Source organism: Camelus dromedarius, chromosome 5 (assembly GCF_036321535.1).
Source record: "Camelus dromedarius isolate mCamDro1 chromosome 5, mCamDro1.pat, whole genome shotgun sequence".
Taxonomy (NCBI): domain Eukaryota; kingdom Metazoa; phylum Chordata; class Mammalia; order Artiodactyla; family Camelidae; genus Camelus; species Camelus dromedarius.
In genome coordinates this window covers 36,575,459-36,599,475 of record NC_087440.1, presented here as the reverse complement: position 1 = coordinate 36,599,475, position 24,017 = coordinate 36,575,459, and the positions used below count along the sequence as shown (strand labels likewise).

At 37.6% G+C, this 24,017-nt stretch overlaps 1 protein-coding gene across 2 annotated transcripts in view; it reads left to right on the top strand.

Moving 5' to 3' along the window:
- Nucleotides 1-2,030: 2,030 nt before the first annotated feature.
- The window catches only part of PRKD1 (protein kinase D1), a 278,738-nt gene continuing 256,751 nt past the window's right edge, over nt 2,031-24,017 (top strand). The window contains exon 1 of one of the 2 annotated variants that reach the window (XM_031453524.2): nt 2,031-2,490. In XM_031453524.2, coding sequence (XP_031309384.2) covers nt 2,227-2,490 — 264 coding nt within the window. In that variant the 5' untranslated portion in view covers nt 2,031-2,226. The remainder of the gene's footprint in view (nt 2,491-24,017) is intronic. The other variant, XM_031453525.2, reaches the window with a different exon arrangement.

Sequence of the window (24,017 nt, the reverse complement as noted above, 5' to 3'; positions counted from 1 at the left end):
ATAGTCTTATTTATTGTTTTCCTTTTATTTTTCATTTTACTATGATCTGTTACGGTAGAGACCTTGTCCATCCTTACAGCTGCACATCTGGTGTCAGTAGTGCCTGGCATGAAGAAGGCCTGAATACATCACTGCTGTATCTAGAAAACATGAATGTCTTCAGCTCTCCTGAATCTCAGGCAAAACTAGCTCTTTGTAAGACCCTTGTAAGCTGACCAGCAAACTTTTTCTGGTAATAGGAAATTGTGGGAATATTGACTTTATTCCAACTTCAAAATAAAATGAAATACATTTTTTTGATGTTAAAAAGAAAAACCTCAGAAGGGCACTGCTTTAAGAATTATTCCACCGTTCTCCTAGCTTTGCTTACATCTGGTACATTAGGAAAATTACACTCTACCATGGGACGAAGAGAACCACTTTTTAAGTAAGTAAGAAGGAAAACAAGCAACACACATGTGGACTTTCTCACACCATCAAATCCAGAGAGAATAAATTCAGATCTCTTCTAGAGTGGTGATTGACACAATGTCTTTAAAGACGTTCAAGGCTGCATTACTGACCCTGGGAATGAGGCTCTAGAGGAAACCATCTTGCAGTGTCATGTCCTGGGTCAGACCGAGGTAAACAAACGAAACAAAACAAAATAAAATGCAACTGAATATAAAACGAAACATACATACTGGTTTGCGTGTGTGTGTGTGTGTGTGTGTGTGTGTGCTGTATAAGGGGAAGGACTAGGGAAGTGAAGTGGGCTACATAATTTGACTGACCCACTGCAAAATGAAAACAATTATTAAGCATTCTAAGGTGGTGACAGACAGCAGACCATTGTGGCAGAGCCTTACACCAAGCAGGGCCTTTCAGAGGTCAGGGCCCTGTGCACCTGTGCAATCACACACCCTGTGCAGTGTGTGAAGCACAGCCTGGTGGGAGATTAGAATTCATCTCCAGGCACCCCCACTTCCCCACCCCCTCCAAAACTACAGCAAAGGCAACAAGAAACAACCCTAAAACAAATGGTGCCCAACCTTGATGGTGGCGGTAGTGATGGTGGTGGCGCTGGGAGCATCACTCCTATAAAGCCGACTTTAAAGTGATGTTTGAGGAAAGAAAGCGGTTTCTGAGGCTCCCGAAGTAAAAGCACCAGACACAAAGGATTAGGTAAAGGGAAAGAGGCCACATCAGACCTTCCTTCTTTCTTTATATAGACAATGCCTTTTCTTTTTAGTTCAGGGACTTGTGTTTGTCTGGTTTGGTGCCGTGGGAGCTTCTGTGGAGTAGGTGGGGCTGGGTATAGGGTGTGTCAGTCAAAAAGGTAGACAGGTTTAAATACATTTCCTTGGACTGGCTTCCTACCCTCCTTAGCAGCAAACCCTAGGATTCCTAAGAGCCGGGATGTAAGTGGGTTTCCGAGGACCCTCTATTTTCATCCTCCCTTGACGCTCCGAAGGTAAGACCCACGGAGAACCGCAAGCCTAAGCATTCTTGAGTCCAGCACAGGTCACCTCACTGGTAGAAATGCGTAGTCCTCGGACATTCGGAAGAGGTGGCGGCGACTGTGGGAACTGGGAAGCTCGCGGCCCCGGGCAGCGGGTCAGAGGAGGTGCGCCCCGTCCCCTCCGTCCGCAGTCGGGCGGCCGGGCCAGAGGAGACGACAGTCCGGGTGGGGAAGGTCGGACCACACCCGCGGAGACGGCCGCGAGCCCCGCCGCTCGGTCCGGCCCCGTCCGGGGGAGGCTCAAGGCCTCCGGAACCTCGGGCAGAGGGGGCGGCGACCCGGCACCCTGCGGCCACTGCGGCCGCGCGGCCGCGGCTCCTGCGGCCCCGGCGCCCGCCGGGTGGTGGCTCCGCAGTGCCCGCCCCCAGCTCCCCTTCCCCGCCCCTCGCGCCCCTCCCCCGCCCGGCGCCCGGGCAGCGCTGACCCGCCGCCCCGTCCCTCAGCGCGCGCCTCAGCGGCTGCTCCTCAGCAGCGGCGGCGGCGGCGGCGGCGCCTCCCCCGCGCGCCGCCCGCGCTCCTGGCGGCGCAGTCCTCCCGCCTCGGCCATTTTCCTTGCTCCCCCTCCCCTCCCGCTCCTCATCCTCTCGCCCTCCCCCCGCGCGAGGACTTTTCCGGAAAGTTTTTATTTTCCGCCTCAGCTCTTGGAGAAAGAAGCTTCCCGGCTCGGCGGCAGCAAAACTTTTCGGCTGCCCGGCCCCGCGGCCCTCGGCGCGCTCGGCCGAGCGATGAGCGCCCCTCCTGTCCTGCGGCCGCCCAGCCCGCTGCTGCCCGTGGCGGCGGCGGCGGCGGCTGCTGCCGCCGCGCTGGTCCCGGGGTCGGGGCCGGGCCCCGCGCCGTTCCTGGTTCCCGTCGCGGCCCCGGCCGGGGGCATCTCGTTCCATCTGCAGATCGGCCTGAGCCGCGAGCCGGTGCTGCTGCTGCAGGACTCGTCCGGGGACTATAGCCTGGCGCACGTCCGGGAGATGGCTTGCTCCATCGTCGACCAGAAGGTAAGGCGCCGCGCCGCTCCGAGCCGGGCACCTCCCTGCCGCGCAGGGGGCGCTGCCGGCGCTGCCGGCCCGGCCGTCCCTCGCCGCGCCAACTTTCCGGCTACGGGGGCTCGGCCGGGAGCCAGCCTCGCCGGCGCGCTAGAAGGGTCTGGCACCGGCCGAGGTTGGACGCCCGCATCCGAGGCGCTGCACTCCCTGTTGTCTAGTTCTCCCCTTGCCCCATCATCTTACAGTCCTGATTTCTCTCCAGTCTGCATCCTCCTCACCCATTTCCATCCCTATCTGGACATTTCCAGGTATCTTGCCCTTTTCTGGTCACGCCTCTTCCTCCCTTTAAGACTTCCTGGCTCTCCCCTCTCTTCCCTCTGGACCCTGGACCAGCACATTCCTGGCGCCGAAATCTTTCCGGCACCAGAGTTCCCCCAGGGACACACGTAGCACGGTTTCAGCACCACTCCCTTCCCCTTCAGGCCCCTCTCCTAGCTCAAATGGATGCTGAGGAGTTCCTGAAATGTTCTGGAGAGGAGGAATTTCTCACCTGTCAAATAAGCTTTTAAGAGAGAATGATTGACTCGGCCAGCTGTGAAAACAACTGACTAGACCACGCTACCTACCTCCTTGTCTTTTATTGCAACCCTGTGTGAACACGGGAACAAATTTTTCAACGATAAGTAATGATAAATCTGAAAGTTGCTACCTTCCTGGTTTTGATCCCCGGGGCACTGAGAGTGGGGCATTGAAGTGGAGGCACAGTCATTTAAATGATAGGGGTACTGCTCAGGAGCACCCAAGTCTGGCTGTGTCCTTAAGTTTGATGCTGTGGGACTCTGGACAGCGGCCACCAAAGGCAGGATCGGAAAAAGGGCCCTTATCCTGGACCAGGCCACCCGTGGAGGAGACCTAGCTCGCTCACCACTGCTTATAGTGCAGTTCTGAGTTTCAGGTTGTTTCTGTAGCCATCCAGAGGGGATGGTACATGAAAGAGGGTGATAAGAGTATAAAGGAGAGGGGGCCATGATGCCAGTCTTCTTAGTATAAACAGCCAGGATTTAGAGTCTGAGACAGAGGCCTCTAAAGGTGCTGAATTTCAGCCCTGTAGGGCTGGCTAGTACTTGCCTTATAATGATCCCTTGAATAATCATGAATGCTTTCGCTAAACTATTTGGAACAGAGTTTGCTAAACCTGCGTGTTGTGAATTGTGGCACTGAGCACAGGAATATTAGGAAAAGCCTCAGGGAAAAATCAGTAATCTATGAAGTTACAGAAGTTCTGGAGGCCAGACTAAGGTAACAGTGAGTGCCAGGAAGTTTTGTTTATTGAATGGAGTGACATTTTATAATACACATGACTCAGTTTTTTGCAACTTCCACATAAATGACCAATTTTGTCTAATTCTGCTACAAGTCATGTCATGCGCCTTCTCATCAGTATGGGGAATGTCTGCTGCAGGTGAACAGGAGCGCTCTCATAGACACTGAAAGCCTTCCCTCAATGAAAGTTGTAGTCTACAACAGTTTCCATTAGGGTGCAAACCAGTTAATTAAAGGACAACACTGAGTGAGCATATAAACAATGTAAAATAACGTTTCTCAAAAAGCTAATGTAATTGTATAGAATTTTAGCTTACCTAAATCTTAAAGCAAGTGATAGAGTTCCAGATAATATTCAAATTGGGTCAAATTAATATCAACAGACTGTTTTTGATCAGCTTTAACACCCTCCCCTCCCCATGCACATGCATATACACACATCTTGATGGAGAAACATGTATGGTTCAAGAGGTTTGCCACTGGAAATTGAATGGAGAGTGAATTCCAGTTATCTCAGCAGCTCCCCAGAGTGCTGTTATGAGGAGGAGGTGATATGCGTGTGAAACAAGACAGGCAGCAAGCACCTATGGAACACAGTGGGCCTGAGGGTAGCAGCTAGGCTATTCAGAGTAAGTAAAATTATGAAAAGGCCTTGAAATTAAAATGAACTCAAATTAGTGGGAGTCTCAGTAATCTTCTACATAGAGATAGCAAACCAAGGACATCTGAAAGATGGATTCACTGTGTGGAATATGTTTTAGAATGCCAAAATGTTGTGGCAGAAGGAGAACTGGAGTTCAGTTGTGAGCAGAGAGTCCTGAGCCAGAGCTCTGGGGGAGAGACCTGGAGAAATCCTGGAAAAAGAAAATCTCAGCCCTGGTGACTGATTTGTAAGGGGAACTCCTTCCTTTTGTGTTTATTCTAGTGGTTCTTCTGTCTCTTAAGACTTTGAAAAGTTTGACTGCTCGGGGTAGCCAAAGAAAAGGTCTCACTTGCACTTTTTTTTTTAATGGCAAAAAGAGAGTTAGATTTAGAGATGTGGATCTGAGAATTATTTATATACAGGATCCTGTAAATAAGTCTTTACTGGATGGTGGGTCTAGATAGAAAAGTTTTCATCTGTCTATGTATATATCTATCTTGAGATACGTTATCACCCTAGACAGAAACAAGACGAAGAGGGCTGAATATCCGTCACAGGATAGCAGAGATCTCTTTGCTTTGTGACAGTAGAAATGGTGAAGGGGGACTATGTGGAGTTAAGTATGTGGGAGGAGGTCCTTTGTTCCTTATTTCAGATTCTCTTGAAGTACTTTCTCAGGATGCCAACTCTGAGGAAGGATGACAGGATAGAGAGGAAGGGAGAGAGGGAGGGAAATGAATGTTTAGGAGAGCACTGGAAGTTTGAAGTCATTTACAGTTTACCATGTAGAGTGGAGTCATGAGCTTACAGCAGAATTCTGATTTTCTGAGTCCTCCACATTCATAATGTTGTAACATGTTAAGAGAGTTTTCCTATGAGTTTGAGTTCCCTAAATACACATAGAGATCAGACTGACTTAAATCTTTGGAAGTATTAGCTGACGATTCAATTTATATCAGCAACATTCATGGAACATGTTCTGTGGGATGAGCAACTGAGGTGTACAGGGCTGAATAAGAGAGGTCTGTCCGTGAGAAATAATCTTTAAGTTATTATTGTTATTATTTAGAATTTAGTGTGTAGTTTTTCTTTAATTATGTAGGTTTGAAAAGTGGCAGACATGATTGTATTTGAAAAATGTTGGTGGTCATTTGACAAAAATATTCTTATTTTAACATAAATATACCCTAAATGTGTATTGAATTATATAACCGAAGAATTTTTTTACTCTTTCAGTTTAGATGAAAAATCTAGTATTGCTTTTCTGTATGTAGCAATATATGAATATAAAGGTAAAATTAATTCTTTCTTTTTTAGAAATGTTAGCCTAAGGTTTTATTTATATCATGATTATTTCTTTACTTTGCAAGCATGTAACCTTGAAGGCTGGCTGTTTATAAAGATGTATCATATTAGCTAGCGTGCATGATTATTATTTTCTGGATGGTAAAAAAAAATGGTAACAGTAATTGACTTTACTTTGAAACACTCTTACTTTCTATTATCAAAAGAACCTTGAATATATAGACCAAGAAGGAATTGTTTGAAGCAAGGAATGGTATTCCAAAGGTACAATTACTTTGGTTTTATAGTACATCATCTATCTGTCTGTCTCCTCACACACACAGACACACACAGACACACACACACACACTTTTTTAAAACAAGCAGTATTAATTTAGGAATGTGGGATGTAATTAGTATGACTGTCCACTTATTTTGCCTGTTATCTTATTAGAAAGATGACTCATATTTCCCTTTTGAGTTTCTTAAATGAAGTAATGCACATCTATAAGACTCCTGGCATATAGTTTCACTTTGCACAGTCCTTTACCTGACCTAAGAAACTAATGAGTGAGATTTTTATACAACATAGCTCATTAAAGGAATAACAAAGGATAGTGCCTTGGTTAAAGAGCAGCTGTGCTCTGCTTATAGTTGTTTTGCTTTCTTAATTGTATTTTTTTTTTAAACCCTTGTAGTGTCATTTTACTTCTTATTGTTAATTTGAGCTGCTCTGCTACACAGATTGAAAAAAAGCTGAAAGTAATTAGCTACTTGACCAGGCCCTCATCTGTGGAACAACAAAATCCTTTTAAGGCTTAATGGTGGTATATGGGTCTTAGGCGTGTATTTTTTGTTCAGGTTTTATATTTGTCATTATTGTTTGTTGATTTCTGATTTAATTATGAAGTATAGAATTTGTCAGTTCGTTAAGTGATTCTTAAAGTAATACAGCACTTTAATACTGTATATTTAAAATTTTCTTTTTAAATTTAGTTTATAATAGGGTTATATTTTGATATGTATGTAATACCTATATAATATATATATAGTATATTATCCAAGTGTCTTAATGTGTTTTGAAACATATTTTTGAAAGCCTAATTATTGACAGATAGCCTCCAGAAGCTGAAGTATTGTTTTATATTTTGCATTGGAAGCTGAAAAAATGGGACCTCATTTATATCTCATAATCCAAACGAGAAACTCTGTTTTATGTTTTTTCCTGTCAGTGCACAGAACTAAAAACCTTTTCTTATAAGTGTATACTGTTCAACAGTTTTCACAAGTAAATATCCTTTGAGTAAGCCTTACAGACTTTGGGCTGGGAAGAACTGGATGATTGGCTGTTTTGACAAATGTGAATTACTTTGGGCCTTTAGGCCCAGGATTAAGATGCATTTGAAAGAGTTCTCTGTGAAAACTATACTGTGTGTGTATGTGAGAGTGGGGCTTAAGGGTAGGGGTGGAGCTGGAAAACTATTAATAAAGTTTGAAAACTTGTCCCATACTTGGTGACTGTGTTGCTCTGTATCACCCCAGACTCCTGTCAAAAACATTAAGGGAAATTTAAAACTTTATTTTGCCAATTATTATTACTCTTTTTTTTTTGGTGACTGTATGTAGGTCTTCACCAATTTATGCATAAATGACTTTTAGTGACCTTACTAGACAATACAAATTTGCTAGCTTTTGAATATATGGTTGTGACTTATCTAAGATTTCTTTGAGGATTGAAGATAATATGTGTAAATATTAAGTATGCTGCCTAGTAAATAGGTACATAATAAATAAGATTATTGGTATTAAGTCTACAGTCTAGCATGCTGTTTTGTTAACAAAAGAAATGTGTACTCTGTTATCCCATTCTTATGTCAATATATAATTAAAATTGTAAAAAGAAGCAGTATGGCTGTAAGGCTAAGGTAATATTATTTTTTCTCTGCCCTCTATAATAGGACAAGTCTTAGGAGTAGTGAGTTGCATTTTGATACTGCATCTCAAATCTCAACCTCTTAGAATTCCTCAAGGAGTAATTTGATTATTGCTAAATGAAAAACATATGCTGATAAAGTCAAGCATGTCTTTATTGTATTTTATTATTTTTGACAAGAAACTGACTTAATTCGTTTTTAATTGAAAGTGTCATTCCAATGATATTTCATTTAATAAAAAAGAGAAATAAAATAGGTAATGGTACAACATTTGGCAACATAATGATTCTCAAATCTGGTCCTCAAGACTGAAATCAAAAGTTTCTTTGCAAATCAACCCTTGATATGGGAAGGAAGACACTTGGAATTGACTTATGGAGATCACATGTTGCTGTCATGCTAGCATATAGAGCTTATTTACCCATCTGTTACCTGGTGACTAGCTAATGTAACATAGTTGGTTGTGTACACATAGAAGTGTTATATTGGGATGAGAGGCAGTTTTACTGGGAAAGAATTGAGATAGCAGTTTGGCTAAGCCAATCACAAGTCTTTTCCATATCTTTTCACTAACTGTCTTTTACTAGTCCGGAAGTCCATGCTCCATTATAAAACCTTTAGAAAACTATAATCAGTAATTACCCATTCATCTTTTAAAGAAGAAAAGTGGAATGGATAATTACATGAAACCTGTGTGTGTGTTTATTAGATGGGAATCATTGAATAGGCTCTCAAGCTATACCAAGCAACTAGTATAGTGATCAAGATATCAAGACTGGACTCAGATTACATTAGTAAAATACAGTTCAATTGGAGTTGATCACAGCATGAGAGTTCTTTGTTTTATTTTTATATTTATTTTCTTTACTTCTGTATACTGAGAGTAGTTTTTTTTTTTTTTTTTTTTTAATCTCTGACCTCTCATAGTCACCTTGTTTCATCTGAAGATCTAGGCCAAAATGTGAAAACAAAAGTAAAAAGTATAGGGTACTTTTAAGGATAGTGATCATCTTTTAATTTCCCCAGTATTATTCTAGAGAGGTTTTGAAAGTGGGATTTCAGTTTCTTAAATCTTTTCTTAATGTTGGAATGTATTAGAACAACATAAAACAAGAAAAAAAAAAGGCATCAGTTTTTATCTTTCTTTTGATAGGATTTAGATCAGAGAGAACAGTTATTTTCCTCACAGATATTCAGACTTCTTTTCCGTCTAGAAGAATATGCAAAATTTCCCCTAGGAATTCCTCTGATACTGTCAGCCAGATACTTTTGTACCATTAAAAACTGATAATGACAGCACCATTTGAAGTTACTTGACAGCAGGGAAACCCACATTATGCTGTTTCTTATTCTGTCTTCCTAGTCTTACACAGAAAACAGATAACGAAATAAATAAAGCCTTTACTTACAAGGCCACTATGGCCATTATAGAATATCATATAATTTATGTAGTTATAAAGTAAGAATTGGTGTAAAAACACCACATACTGAGACACAATTATGCCTGTCCAAATTTATAGTTTCTTATATAGAAGTTTCTTCCAAAGTTTCAAAAAAGTTTTATTTGGCTACAGCTAGACAGTTGATACGGCAACTAAGCAGTGTTGGCAGATATGAAGATTAGATTTTTAAATATGCAGTCATGCAGGAATTTTGTCCAACTTATTTTAGTGAAAAGGAAAAAAAAATTCTGTGCCCGTCACTGCTTCACTGGTTCATTGGCTTTTATTCTGACTAAGCCACTGATTGATGAGGAGTTTGTTGAATTTACTGCTTGTATTTAGGCACAATTTCAAAAATTTCTGAATGCCCCTCTCCCTAATTGTCAACAGCCACTTTTTCCACTTACATATTTCATGAAATGAATGAAAAGTATGAATGTGATGATGAAAATGTGAGCAAAAGGTACAAATGTGTGTAATAAATGGTATTACTGATAATTTAAGGCTCTGGAGACTAGTAATTGTCTTGCCAACAAAAGAAGCATATACTTTTTATTAGCAGGTAATTTGTCTAAAGTATTTTGGTAAAAAAGAAAAAATTTTCTATGTACCTTCTGTTGGTTCAGATTGTTGAAGGGACTGTGGTATGCATATGAAATGAAATACCCTGAGACAGTTGAAGCTTGCTTCAGTATACAGATCTGTTACAGAAGTAATAGTTAAGATCTAATTAAAAGAGTATCAAATATGTGAAATACAGATCTGAGTCTATTTCCTTTTTTATAAACAATGGGATAAAAAGAATTTGAATATAATCAAAGCCTGATTTGGTAAGCTACGTCACATTCAAAAATTGTTGTTTTATTTGATGTGCAAGACAAGTAAAAAAACAACATATTCAAATAAGAAGTCCACATACCATTAACTCAGTTTGCTTTTTGTGTATTTTTTGTAAGTGGAGTAATCTGACTTCGGAGTAAGAATTTTTTGCTTGAAATTCATTCATAGATTTATGTTGATGTAAATTTCAGACTTTGAGAAAGCAGAATGTTTTCCATTAATCATTAATAAAGTTTAAACCATTAGGTGAAAGTGTTAATAAAGATTTTTAAACTGTCAGCATTGGACATACCAAAAAATCAAACCCTTTTCCTAGGTTGTCTAAATCAGTCATACTAATAATGTAATAACTATGGATAATTATGGAGCTATCATTATGTTTTGAATGGATAACTATAGCCAGAGAGAAACTAGGGATTCAATTCTAGTTCAGGTGCTTGAATTAAGTTCCAGAGAACTTGACTGAGTTAGGCCATCTATCACTGGTCAGATTTTTATTCATGACACTGTGTCACAGCAACCTTTTTAGTAATTAAACCTGAACGTTTCTTTTCTTCTTTTAACTCCTCAGATTATTGAGAAATGGTGGTGGGACCAGGAGCAATTATAATGAAGTGGCGACATCCTCCTCAGAGTGCTGGGAGATCATGGGCAGCATTTGTTGGGGACAGATGTTAGGGCTCCAGGGCATCTGGCAAGGGGAATAGGAGAAATTTGCAGACACCTACGGGGGATTTCTTTGACAAAGAAAACAGATTTTTAAGGTAGGGCTAGAGAATGTTTCTCAGAATTTATAGAAAAGTGAGGTCTACTACCTGTGCTGAACCACCTGTATCATTTTTGCACTCAGCATCTTTGGAATGTTTGGTCTGTATCCCAGATATGGATAGTTGCAACTCAAAACATGTGTGACCAACAGTGTTATAATCATCTAGAGATTGGTTAGTCCAGTTAGACGCTCAGAACGATAACACTGGAGGTCAAGTCCCTGTTACCAAAAGCAACGGTCTGGGACAAGAAGCTGTGGTTTTCACTGTTGTCAGTAGCAGGGAAGACTTGGGAGAAATGGTGGGTGCAGGAGAGGTGTCAGTTAGCTTTGGTGTGGTGGCTTTGAATTCATGGTGGTGAGTAGACCTGAGCAGGCTACAGTAGGCAAGGCCTCAAAATCCTATAGATTTTGAGACTAGTGGCACCTGAAGGCCAAAAGGAGAGTGACAGCGAAGCTCTGATCTCCTATGGATAGAGCTAGCGGAAATGGCCCCCCTAGGTAAAGCATAACTAGCAGTCGGGAGAGGTCTAGGAGGTGGCTTTTACAAGTAGAGTTGGTCCTCTTGGGAGGTTTTCAGAGTGTAACAGATGAGAGGTTCAAAGAACAACTCCACAAGGACTTGACCACAAGAGTTTTTAGGTAGAGCTCGTCCTGGGAGGATTGGGTCGTGGTCTACAAGGTTCTAGGGCCTCGTGGTAACAATGGCCTGCAGAGGGGAGCCTCTGGGAGTACCTTCCTGGCATTTATTCCATGTGCCTGTCTGCATCTCAGCTTCTTTGCATTTGCCATGCATGACTGATTTTCACAGTAGCCCTTCGTGAGAGTCATTTTCTCTCCATTTTAAGGATGAGGGGACTAAGTAAGGGTCAGGGAGATTAAATCATTTCCCCCAGATCCCATAGCTACTGAGTGAAAAACAAAACTGCCCAATTCTTGATTCCCTTCATTATAGCTGATCCTGAGAACGGGGAAGGCTGTGATGGCCTTAGGTCTGTACATAGAGAATGATCAAATTGAGGGGGAGGGGGAAATGTTAAATTCCCTATGATGTTGGCTGAAATTTACTTAACATCACACTGTCAAATCTGAAATGTTTTTATTTAGGTTAGTTTAAATTATACCTTAGTCTAGAAGGCTTCCCTTACCTAGGATTCACATCCAAGTTAGTGGTCAGCTACAATTCTAGCTAACCACATTGGATGACACCACTACCTGGCTTCTCTTATTGGTGGCAAGAGATTCACCCAAGGTACTGATAATTAATATAAGGGATGTTAAATATGAACTCTCATAGGGAATATTAGGGCCATTAGAGACATGTGATTGTGTCTAAAGTATTTTAGAGACACGTATCATCCTTGAGGAGTCATATAAACTGTAAGGTATCTTATTTGATAAGATTAAAAAAAGAAATATCTGTGTAGCAGAATCTGGCTTGGAATTTGCTTTCATTATACTTGGATAAGAAGAAATGAGGATAGTCAGTCCTCACTCATCTTTTGAATTTCCCAAAACTATTACTGTTTTATCCAAAGAAGTTAATTACCTTGTGTGATTAAATTGCCTGAATTGGTTCACAACACTTCCTTCCAATGAAATTTGTATGGACACAGAAGTGATTATGTTAAGAACATATATTGATCAGTGTGGCTCAAGACTAATGGATGTAGTCTTGAGAAGAATCCTAGCTACTTGTGAAAATCAATCAATCATTTCTTCCTGAATAGTACATTGATTCTGAGCAGATTCTGAGAAAACAATTGAGTCTTAAGAAAAATGCCCATCAGTGGTTGCTTTTCCACTTGAGAATTTTTTTTCTTCCATTCCTTGTGAAGAATTTTTATTGCCCATATGCTAAGGATCATGCTTTGCAAATGCGTTTCCTCTTCTTATAAATTTTAGGTGTTTGTTTGTTTGCTGTTTTTGGTCAATTATGAATGAGCAAAGGTAAACTTACTCTCACTTGTGCATAATCAATTATAGGCCACGTGGAAGTCTTCTTTCCACTTCAGTAGTGCTGATCAATCTGAGTTGTGAATCACCTTGCATTTCCTATCCCTCATAGCGGGCTAAGGCCAGTACTTCCCTTGTAGACTAACGGCAGTACCTTTAGGCTTTACAAAGATGTAGTTGTGTATATAGGTAGACATGACTTATTCTAAAGTATAGTCAACTCAGTTATATTCTAAGGGTTCCTGCCCTGAGTGACTATTGGGAATCATATAGTAAGCCCCTATAGTAAGGCCATTCAGCTCTAATGGACTAGAAAGGTGCATGAAATATTGCCTCTCTTTAATGTATTTGAACTTTGCAGCTTTAATACAATGGACAGGTTACATAGACTTACTGATAGTGTTGACTGACAGAAAGGCAGCAGATCTGTCCAGCCGTACTAGAAATCCGAATTTGTTGAATGTCTACTAGTTGAGTACTGTGCCTTGTAAGCCTGATTGTGAGATAACCCATTTTGAACTAGGAGGATATAGCATGGATCACTCTTGCCTACCTCTTCTCTACCAATAATCAGTACTGAGAAAAAATTAATTAGCTTTAGAGTAGCCTTTAGACAGGAAAGCCATTCCCTGTGACAGTGCTGATTTCATCTACTATTGTGGAATGAGCTTTGTTACCTGGGTTGTAGATCTTTACAGTATTTAAATAAATCCAGTCACTTTGATAGATTTTCAAAGAATGAAAGACTTGATCTTTGCTTTTATTCAATTCTTTGGGAAGAACAGGGGGCAAAAGTGAACATACAGTGAAAATGGAGTTAAATAGAGTGACCAGATGCCCACTTGTCGATGACAGTTCCAGGTCATGTCTGTTGTCCTGGAATTCTTTTAAATTGTATGTTCACTGATTAAAAACTGGAGTTTTACGTTAAAAACAGACAAAACAAAAAACAGAAAGAAACACCTTACTTATGACAGACATTACCTTTTGGCTAAAAGTCCTTGTATACTTAAAGATAACAGCAAAACTTACACTTAGAATTTATTTTATAGAGTCATTGGATTATATATATTAACCGTGTCACTTTGAGTAACTTTTCTGAGTGGAACCTTAAGCTAAAAACAAACAAACAAAAAAACTGACTTTGATTGGAATATTATTCCCTTTGACAAAAGTTTCTGTATAACTTAAAGATGAAAAGACAGCCAACACTTAGAATTGATTTCATAAACTAGTTACTTAGATCTGATTTTGAATATAGTAGCTAAAGTAATTTTAGCTCTATTTTTTTCAACCAATCAATGTAAATCAAGATCCTATGGGGGGAGGGGAAGATATAGCTCAGTGGTGGAGCGCGTGCTTAGCATGCACGAGGTCCTAGGTTCAGTCCCCAGTACCTCCATGCTATGATACTTGTATGTGTTTTTTGTATCAAAAAGCAAATAGTTTTACTTACTCTAGTAGTTCATACAACCCTTATTAATTCAAATAAGTAAACAGAAAGGCTTGCCTTGAAGCTCCAGCCCCCTTGGCACTCATCACAGAGACAGAATATAGTGACTTAACGCAAAGGGATAACATTATCAGAGTTTCAAGTTGTACTTTATTGTATTCTCTGGTCTGGAGAAAATATAATGTGGTTAGTAAAAAAAAGAAGAGAAACAGCACACAAATATCCTTGATTACATAGAAAATTTATTTTATATTTAAAAAAATAAGTAGGCAAATAAGTGAGATAAATTTTTGGAAATTGTATTGTCCCACAATAGCAATGTATAGGCTTCTAACTCATAATTTTCTTAAGATGTTCACAGGCATGGCCTGGAAGAAATAAATGTATAAGTTATACCTATTCCTCTATACTTGATTTCTGTTGATAAATACACTTTTGAAGTAATATTAAGAATTTTACATTCAGCAATTGTAATGTTGAAAAATAATGCAAGTGAATGTGGTCTGGAGCCACTTGAAAATGAACTTGATTTTGTATAATCATTTCTGTTTAGAATTTTCCCCATATGAAATATTATAATTTTATACTTCAATTAAATAATTGCTTTTCTTTTATTTTGAAAATTATAAAGTTACCATGTATGATAGGTGAATAATGATGCTTAAAGATGTCCACATCTTAATCCCTGAAACTTGTACATAATATGGTGAAAGGAACTTTGCAGATGTGATTAGATTAAGGATTTTGAGGTGGGGAGAGTATCCTGGATTCTCTGAGTGGGCTTAGTGCAATCCCGTGAGTCCTTAAAAACAGTGAATCTTCTAGGTTAGATCAGGCATGAGATTGAAATGCAGGAAAGATTACCAGCATGAGAAGGACTCAGTCCAACGTTGCTTACTTTGAAGATGGAGGGAATGGGCCAAGAGCCAAGGAATGCTGAGGTCATTGTGAGGGGGAAACAGGAGGAGTCAGAGCATAGTATTAGGAGGAGGAGGGGGAGGAGACGTGACAACAGAAATGGAGGTGAGGTGATGCGAGAAGGGAATCATGAATATAATTGAAGCTGGAAGCTGAAAAAAGGAAAGAAAAATGATTCTCCCTGAGAGCCTACAGAAGGAACCACACCTTGACTTTAACTCAGTGAAACTCATTTTGTACTTTTGGATCTCCAGAACTGTGAGATAATACTTTTTTTTTTTTTTAAGTTACTAAGTTTGTGGTAGTTTATTACAAAAGTAACAGGAAACTAACATACCACATTTGCTGCAGAAAAGGTGAAAAATTCAGATAAATCCCAAAATAGATCATACCACTCAGTTAAACAAAGTTATCATTTCAGTGAACATCTTATGAGATTTTTTTCTATAAATGAATATACTCATAATTCACATATTTTTTTGCCTTTTCATTTGATACTGTCTTTCTACGTCAAATTTTAAATATAAAATTTTCAGTGCCCTGGAGGTAATTTTTGTTGAAGAAAGGCTTTTCAGATATTTACTTTGGTTTTAGAATTTAATATTCAAGTTATTAGAGTTACAGTTTCAGATGTTAGTCTTAATCTTTCTAGTGCAACTTATAAATATTTTAATTTTTTAAATCTAGTAGGTTTTAACAATCACATTTAAGAACCTTTGAAGACTTAGTATCCTTTACAAATCCAATTATTTAGATACTTTCAAACATTTTAAATTATATTTCTAAACTTAATCTAATTGGTTTCCTTTAAATACTGCATTCATCTGCTTGATAAACCTTTATATCCTCTTAAGTAATTCTTATACATTTAATAAATGAAAGTTATAAATATGGTAGAATTTAAGTTCTTAAATGTTCCATTGCCATACACATAAACCAAAATTCAAATTAATTTCTTAATTATATTTACATAATATTCACAGAAGTATTAAGATGATGGTTTTGGTTCTCTTAAACTCTTCTTTATTTATTTTCAAATATTCCTATGTTTCAAAGATGTTTTTCCACCTGTGCAATAACTATGCAATTCCATACAGTATGTGTAGTTCTTTTCCCATATCAATTCTGCAGTTGTCTTCTTGGCTTGGTTAAGGTTACATAAACACTAGTGCTTTTAGCTGGGACAGAGATTGAATTCTTGTTGGAACTGTAGGTAAATTCCATGGAATCCTATTTATGTCAGTGATTCCATCATTTCAAGAATGGGGGTAATCATGTATCCCACATCCCTGGATTCAATTATCAGTTCTATGTGCTGAAAAGTCTCAAATTCCTATCCAGATTGATCATTTGATTGGATTTTTAATTTCTTTAGCTCTTAAGCTTTGAACCTAATTGAATAACTTACACTTTTATATTTTTTTCATAAGGCTCTTAAGACTATGTAATTTGTATGTGATTGAATGTTGGCCTTCTCTCAGGGCTTTGTCTGACCATCTAGTCACACCTTGTGAGGTGATTCTTCTAACTTGATATCTTTCTCTGAAACTAAAAGAGACACTTGGAGTACCACTGTCTAATGTCTGAATAGAATTAGTGTATAAATTTATCATAGTATGTTTAACTTGTTTCCTACTCTTGGATATTTAGGATTCTTTCAATTTTTGATTTTATTTTTTTAAATGTCTTCATGAATATGCCCTGGAAGATTTCTTTCCCACTTACATATTTAACAATTATGTTTGAACTTGTCTGTTAAAATTGCTAAGATGAATACTATTTTTTAATATTTTGATATTGTCTGTTACTTTTCCTAAGAATGTTTAGATTATGGCTTTTATTTCAGAATTATAGTGATTCTTTGCTTTTTTCAATTTAGAGAGTACAAATGTGTAGAGCTTTGGGTTTTTTGCTCCATGCTTAAAGAGAAAAATCAAGTGAAGCAAGCAGGAAGATGCAGAATAAACTGTTATATTTAATAACCAACACTTATATTCATCATTGGGTAGACTACATATGGCGTATATCTGGCAAATTCACAATGAACAAATGTTAACAGTTAAAAAACAGTGAACCTTTTCCAGTTTCATGCTCTCTTTTGTAATAACTGGCCTGATATTTTCTCTATATGTCCAGATTCACTGTGAGCTTTTAAAAGGCAAATTGAACACCATACATTTCTATGAATATTTAAGAAAATTCCATAGAATAATTTCTCAAAAGCAAAATGTCATTCTAGCTTGCTCTTACTCAGTTCTCTGTAATGTTTTTTAGATCCCTGAAATGCAAAAAAGAGGTTTTTAAAGACATGAGTTTGACATGTCCATTTTTCTCCATAAGTCTTTTCTTTTGCAAAAGAAGCAGTTGCATTGCCTATAAATATTATAAGCTATCTTTGATAATTTAAAATATATTTTGATTGATAAAATCTTGATTTACACACAAAGGTTCAGGAACATCCTTATTGAGTAAATTAAATAAGATTGAGTAAATCACATGAGAGTGTAAACACCCTATAGGCAGCCATCTTTACCTGTTTTTTCTCTGTTATATCCCAATTATCTAGAAGAGTGCCAGGCACTGAATGATTTGAACTAATGATTTGTCTTACTATTTACTGGTTAAATTTGTAGAAGCAGGAGTGGGTGTCAGTCTGTATGCAAATTAAGTTTTTAGTTATATCTGGGCTGTTTGCTTCCTAGGAAGTCCTCATTTCTACCTTTGATCCATAATTATTATTCAAATAATTGTGTTTTTTAAAGTGAAGTAGAAGTGTTTTGGGAAATAAGATGTACTTAGGGAGAAAGTTGGACTGTAATTTGAGCAAACAGACAAACACAAAACCCTGGGATTTGAGTCTCCTCTGAGGAATTGGTATTCCTCTCATCTGACTGGGCGAAGGATTTAAAGCCAGCAAAAACCTTCCTTCCTGAAAACATTTTATGATAGGGCCTGAATAAATATTTGTTGAAATGAATTGAGTCTTTGGAACAGGAGTCTTTTGTGGTTGTTACTGGATACCTAGCAGAAATATTATGAAAGACACTTCAGTGTTTCACTTGTCAAATCTCAGCTTCATTTACCTGTAGGTTTTAAGAACATAATTATGGAAATAATAAAAAGCCTGACATATAAAATTTAGTGGTAGGAGAAATGATGATGTAGAAGAAAGAATAATGTCTTTGGCTGGAGGTTGAATGAGATAATAACACATATTCAACCAAATGTTACCCAAAATCCCTTTGCTGTTTTTTGTATCCCACTGACTTATGAAGTGAATTTGAGAAACTCAGGGCTGACAGGGAACATTCAGCAGAGTGGCCTCCAGTGAGAAACTTTTTAATAGTTAATAGTCACTAGTTTGGCTGCTTTGATGTCAGTCAGTAGGATTATGGTTTAAAAACGTTTACCTTTTGTTTCCTGCCAATTCTTTACCTTAGTTACTTTAGGTTTTTTTTTTTTTCACTTTTTATGTCTCAATTACTGTATTTTATATTTAAGTCAGATTTTAACTTTTTAAATGATTTAAAATTATGCTTATTTTTGAAAATCATCTTTATTCATACCTTTAATATTTATTGTATACTAGATGACAGGTATTAAATTATATCTCTATCTGTGTTTATGTTTATGCTTATCTTAATTGGGAGGATTTTTTAAAAGTCTTTCCTCATTCTTTTTATTTTCTCTTTGTAATTTTAGCTCTTGACAACCCAGATTTATACCTCATATGTTCTAAATTTTCTGCCCTGCTGTTTGTATCTTTTTCTTCCCTTCATAATTTACTTTCTCATGCAGTTTTAAGTCTTCTTGGATATTCTTAAATGTCTGAGTTGATTTTCTCTAGAGTCATAACACCACTGGGTGAGTATCATATTTGATTTTCTGGAACCCTGTTGCTTTTTAACATAACACCCAGTCCTTGGATGAGGAATCTGTAATCATCCTAGTACATAACCACTGTATTTGGGCAAAGAGTTGCATGCTGTAAGCCAGAAATTTGTGTAACCCCTACAGTCACTCCTGGGGAGGGCTTCTCCCAGCCCTTGGTGCTAAACCAAGGGAGATGATACCCCTGTATCAATCATTCATGAGAGGTGGAATACTAGTGATTTTGTACCCATGTTTTCTGTTTAAAACTCCTGCTTCTAGGCTACTTATACAAGGTCCCCACCTTCCCTGGGAAGATTCTACAAAGAATGAAGAAGCTGGTGAGAACAGGAGTTATCTCAACCTGAATTTTTCACAGTGAAATTTGTTTACTACACTGGCAAATAGTTATTTTAAGTCATCACATATATCTTATCCAGCATTTTAAGAGTAGCACTCTTGATATGCAAAAAAAGTTCCTCCTGTTTAAAATAAACAATTATTTTATATGCATGTGTATTTATACATGTAAAATATAGATATTTGTTAAAAACATACATAATTATATATAAAGTATAGATGAATATTTAGTTTTATTGTTATCCTCACAAATAGTTTATCTTAAAGAGTACTTTAAGATTAGTATTGTACAATGTTAGGCTTTCTTTGGATACTTTATTATATTTTTATTTTCACCTTTGAATTATATACCCATATACCCATAACCTAGCTTCAATAATTATCAAAATATAGCCAGTTTCATTTTATTAATAATTAATTTCTTGTTCCCCAATCATTATCCGTTCATCTTTTCTCTCCAGGTTATTTTGAAGCTAAATATTAATATTTATTTTTAATTAAAGTTCTGGAGAGTTTTCAGAATGAATTCTAGAGAGAATCTTGGTGGTGTAATAGCACTCTCTCCGGGATGGGGGTATGTCTTGCATTTACGTGCTTGGCTTTGTAAGACTCCTTACATTTTAACTGTCAGTTAGGACATGTGTTTCTCTGTTCAAATGGCAACAGAGAAAACTTAAGTATTATACTGATGCTTACTCCTTAGCAGTATCTTATTGTGAAAGAGATGACTTTCAAGGGGAATTGCTGGAGTCCATCCACTCTCTCAGATCTTTTAAAGTACATTCATGACTTAAGTTTTATTGAACAGTTGTGTGCCAAAAGGCATTGCATTAGTGAAATGCAGAATTACTTGTTATGCCATTTATCCGCTTCTAGATTGGTTAGACAGTATGATGTTGTGAATCTCAGGTCTAAGGCAAGGCCCAATACATTGTTCATTATAATGTATGGTCTTCTTTATGAGGAACCTGCAGAAAATCTTCCTGTTAAACTTTAATTCCAGGAGCAGTATCTCCTCTCTGGAGTCATTCCTATGGTTTTGATCTCACTGATACTGTGAAGTGTGGAATTAATGTTTTTTCCATCTTGTTGTGAACATCCTAAAGATTAGAGCCAAATTTGGGGCCCAAAGATCAGTGTATAGGACATCATGGCATGGATTTTAAAAGTTATTGCCACCTCCCCTTTGTCCTCACACTTGTTTTTCTTTCTTCAGCTAGGACAAAATATAGACAAATTAATAAAAATCCTAATAGTAGTTATCTCTGGTTTAGGGTAAGAGAGATGATTTTATTAATTTCTTCTTACTTTTCTAAATTTCTTACACTATGAATGATAAGTAATAAGGACAAGGTGAAAACACTTTAAAAAATGGAATCTAAAAAATGAACCACTAATACAGAAATTGTGGTTGGAAAGCCAGGGTCATGTGATAGTAAAGGGCTCTGTAAGTGCAGATTTTACTTTGTCATTTTGAATTAAACTTAATTGAAATGACCAAATAAACCTTTATGGAGCAAGGCTGTATGTTGAGCACTTTCAGAATGGTACCTCATTCCATCCTTGGAGCAGAGAAGTGTTCAATCCCCACTCTGTGGAGTAATAAAAAAACTAAAATATAGTGATCTATCCCCAAAAATACCTTCCAAAGGAAATGACAACTTCAGCTAAACAACTATTCATTGATGCTTTAACTTTACTATGTTTGCTTCACTCTTTCAGTGATCCATATTATTGATAAAAATAATTTACCCATTTCTTCCAGTATTTTGAGTTGAGTTTCTTGTCATGAAAATGAATCAGTCACAATTGCAATGCCCCTTTGAGCCCCATGAGAGGAGTGACAACATGACAGAGTGGAAAGAGAAGACTGGCCTCCTAGTAGACGACCCCAGTTGTGGTATTATCTGGTACTTACTGTGTGCCAAGCTCTGTTCTAAGCACTAGAGATATGCACTTGAACAGCTCTGGGATCCTAGACAGTCTCCTAACTTCTGAATCCTGAGTTTCCACATCTTTACAATGTCTCATCTAACAGGGATAGCAATACCTATTGTACCTACCACCAGGGGTGGTTGTTGCAAGAATCGAAAGAAAAATGGCTTGAGTGAGTGTTTTGAAGAGGGCTCAGCAATGCTATATTTAGAAGGTAATTTTATTGATGAAATAGTTTGACATTTCCTTGTTACTCTGGATCAGCTGCCAATGAGAGTTGATTAAATGATGCTTGTGGAATTGAAAATTCAAAGAATTAATGGACTTTATGCTTTACCTTTTAAACTGCTTTATAGTATGGTTATTATGAAGAGTTTTATTCTTTCTTTTCCAAAGCTAAAGATTTTTTTTATTAGCACTGGCTTTCACTATGAGCTCTATAAGGGGGAGGGGAAGAGGACAAGCCTGGCTTGAGTACTATTTTTGCTACTTGCTTTCTGAGTAATCGTGGGCAATTTACTTATAATCTAATTGGCCTGTTCTGTAAAATGGGGATAATAAGTGTCTATGCATTTTAATGACTTTTTAATAAGTTATCATGTAGGTGAATAATGTCTGTAGAACAACACACACTGCTTTGCATATACTAAGCAGTCTATGCTAGCTTCAATGACAGACCCATTTATAGCATTATTAAGGTCATAGCTTCAGGCCTGTATGGGCAAAAAAATACTCGGCTGATTTACATTTAAGGTAATTATGGAGAGGTATGTACTTATTGCCATTTTGTTTATAGTTTTCTGGATGTTTTCATAGATCTTCTTTGTTTCTGTCTTCTCTTGGCTTCTTCCCTTGTGGTTTGTTGGCTTTCTTTAGTATTATGTTTTGATTCCTCTCTCTCTCTCTCTTTTTTGTGTATATAGTCATTGTAGATTTTTGGTTCGTGGTTACTGTGAGATATATATATAGCTATCTGTTTTAACCTGATAGTTGTTTAAATATGGAAACATTCCAAAAGCACTACCTTTTTACTGTTCCCTTATCCCATGTTTTGTTTTTCATGTCATATTTTACATCTTTTTATTTTGAGTATCCCTTAACTACTTATTGTAGTTATAATTAATTATAATACTTTCTTCTTTTAACCTTCATGCTAGCTTCTTAAGTGCCTTATCCCCTGGCTTTACTATATGTTTGCCTTTACCAGTGAGATTTTTTCCTGTATTTTCCTGTTTCCTTATTTCTAGTTGTGGCCTTTTCTTTTCCCCTTAAAGAAGACCCTTTACCATTTCTTGTAAAGCTGTTTAAGCTGTGTTAACTCGTTTAGTTTTTGCTTTTTTTTTTTTCATATTTTTATTGAGGTATAGTCAGTTTACAGTGTTGCATCAATTTCTGGTGTACAGCATAATGTTTCAGTCTTACATATACATACATATATTCCTTTTCATATTCTTTTTTATGATAGGTTACAAGATATTGAATATAGTTCCCTGTGCTGTACAGTATAAACTTGTTTATCTATTTTATGTATAGTAGTTCATATCTGCAAATCTCAAAACTCCCAATTTTTACTTTTCCACCCCTTCCCCCCAATAACCATAAGTTTGTTTTTTATATCTGTGAGTCTGTTTCTGTTTTGTAAATAAGTTCATTTGTGCCTTTTTTTTTTTTAAGATTCCACATATGAATGATATCATATGATATTTTTCTTTATCTTTCTGGCCTACTTCACTTAGAATGATGCTCTCCAGGTCCTTATGTTGTGGAAATGGAATTATTTTATTCTTTTTTATTGCTGAGTAGTATTTAATTGTATATGCATACCACAACTTCTTTATTCAGTCATCTGTTGATGGACATTTAGATTGGTTTCATGTCTTGGCTATTGTATATAGTGCTGCTATGAACACCGTGGTGCATGTATCTTTTTGAATTAAGGTTCCCTCTGGAAATATGCCCAGGAGTGGGATTACTGGATCATATGGTGAGTCTACTTTTAGTCTTTTGAGGAATCTCCATACTGTTTTCCATAATGGCTGCACCAAACTACATTCCTTAGTTTTTGCTTGTCTTTAAAACTTTGTTTCTCCTTTAATTCTGAATGATAACCTTACTAGATGGAGTATTCTAGGTTGCAGATTTTTTTCCTTTCAGCACTTCCAGTATATCCTACCACTTCCTTCTGGCCTTATATATTTCTGCTGGAAAAATCAACTGATACTCTTACAAGGTTTCCCTTGTGTGTGATTAGTTATTTTTCTCTTGAAGCCTTTAAAATTAAGGCTTCAAGAGAAGCCTTAAGGCTTTTTATCTTTAACTTTTGCCATTTTAATTATTATATGACTTGGTATGGATCTCTTTGGGTTTGTTTTGTTTGGGACTTTTGGTGCTTCCTGGACCTGGATGGCTGTTTCCTTCCCCAGGTTAGAGAAGTTTTCAGCCATCATTTCTTCAAACATGTTTTTTTGCCCTTTCTCTCCCTCTCTTCTCCTCCTGGGACCTCTATAATATGAATGTTAGTGTGTTTGATATTGTTCCATAGGTCCTTTAAACTCTCCTCATTTTTTAAAATTCTTTTTCCTTGTTGCTGTTCTGTTTGGGTGATTTGCATTATTCTGTCTTCCACATTCCTTCTCTGTTCTTCTGTATTATCTAATCTGCTGTTGATTTTCTCTGGTGCATTTTTTATTTCAGTTATTGTGTTCTTCAGTTGTGATTTGGTCTTTCTTATATTTTCTGAGTTTTTTTGAAATTCTCATTGAGTTTCTCCATTCTTCCAGAGAATGAGCATTCTTATGATCATTTCTTTGAACTT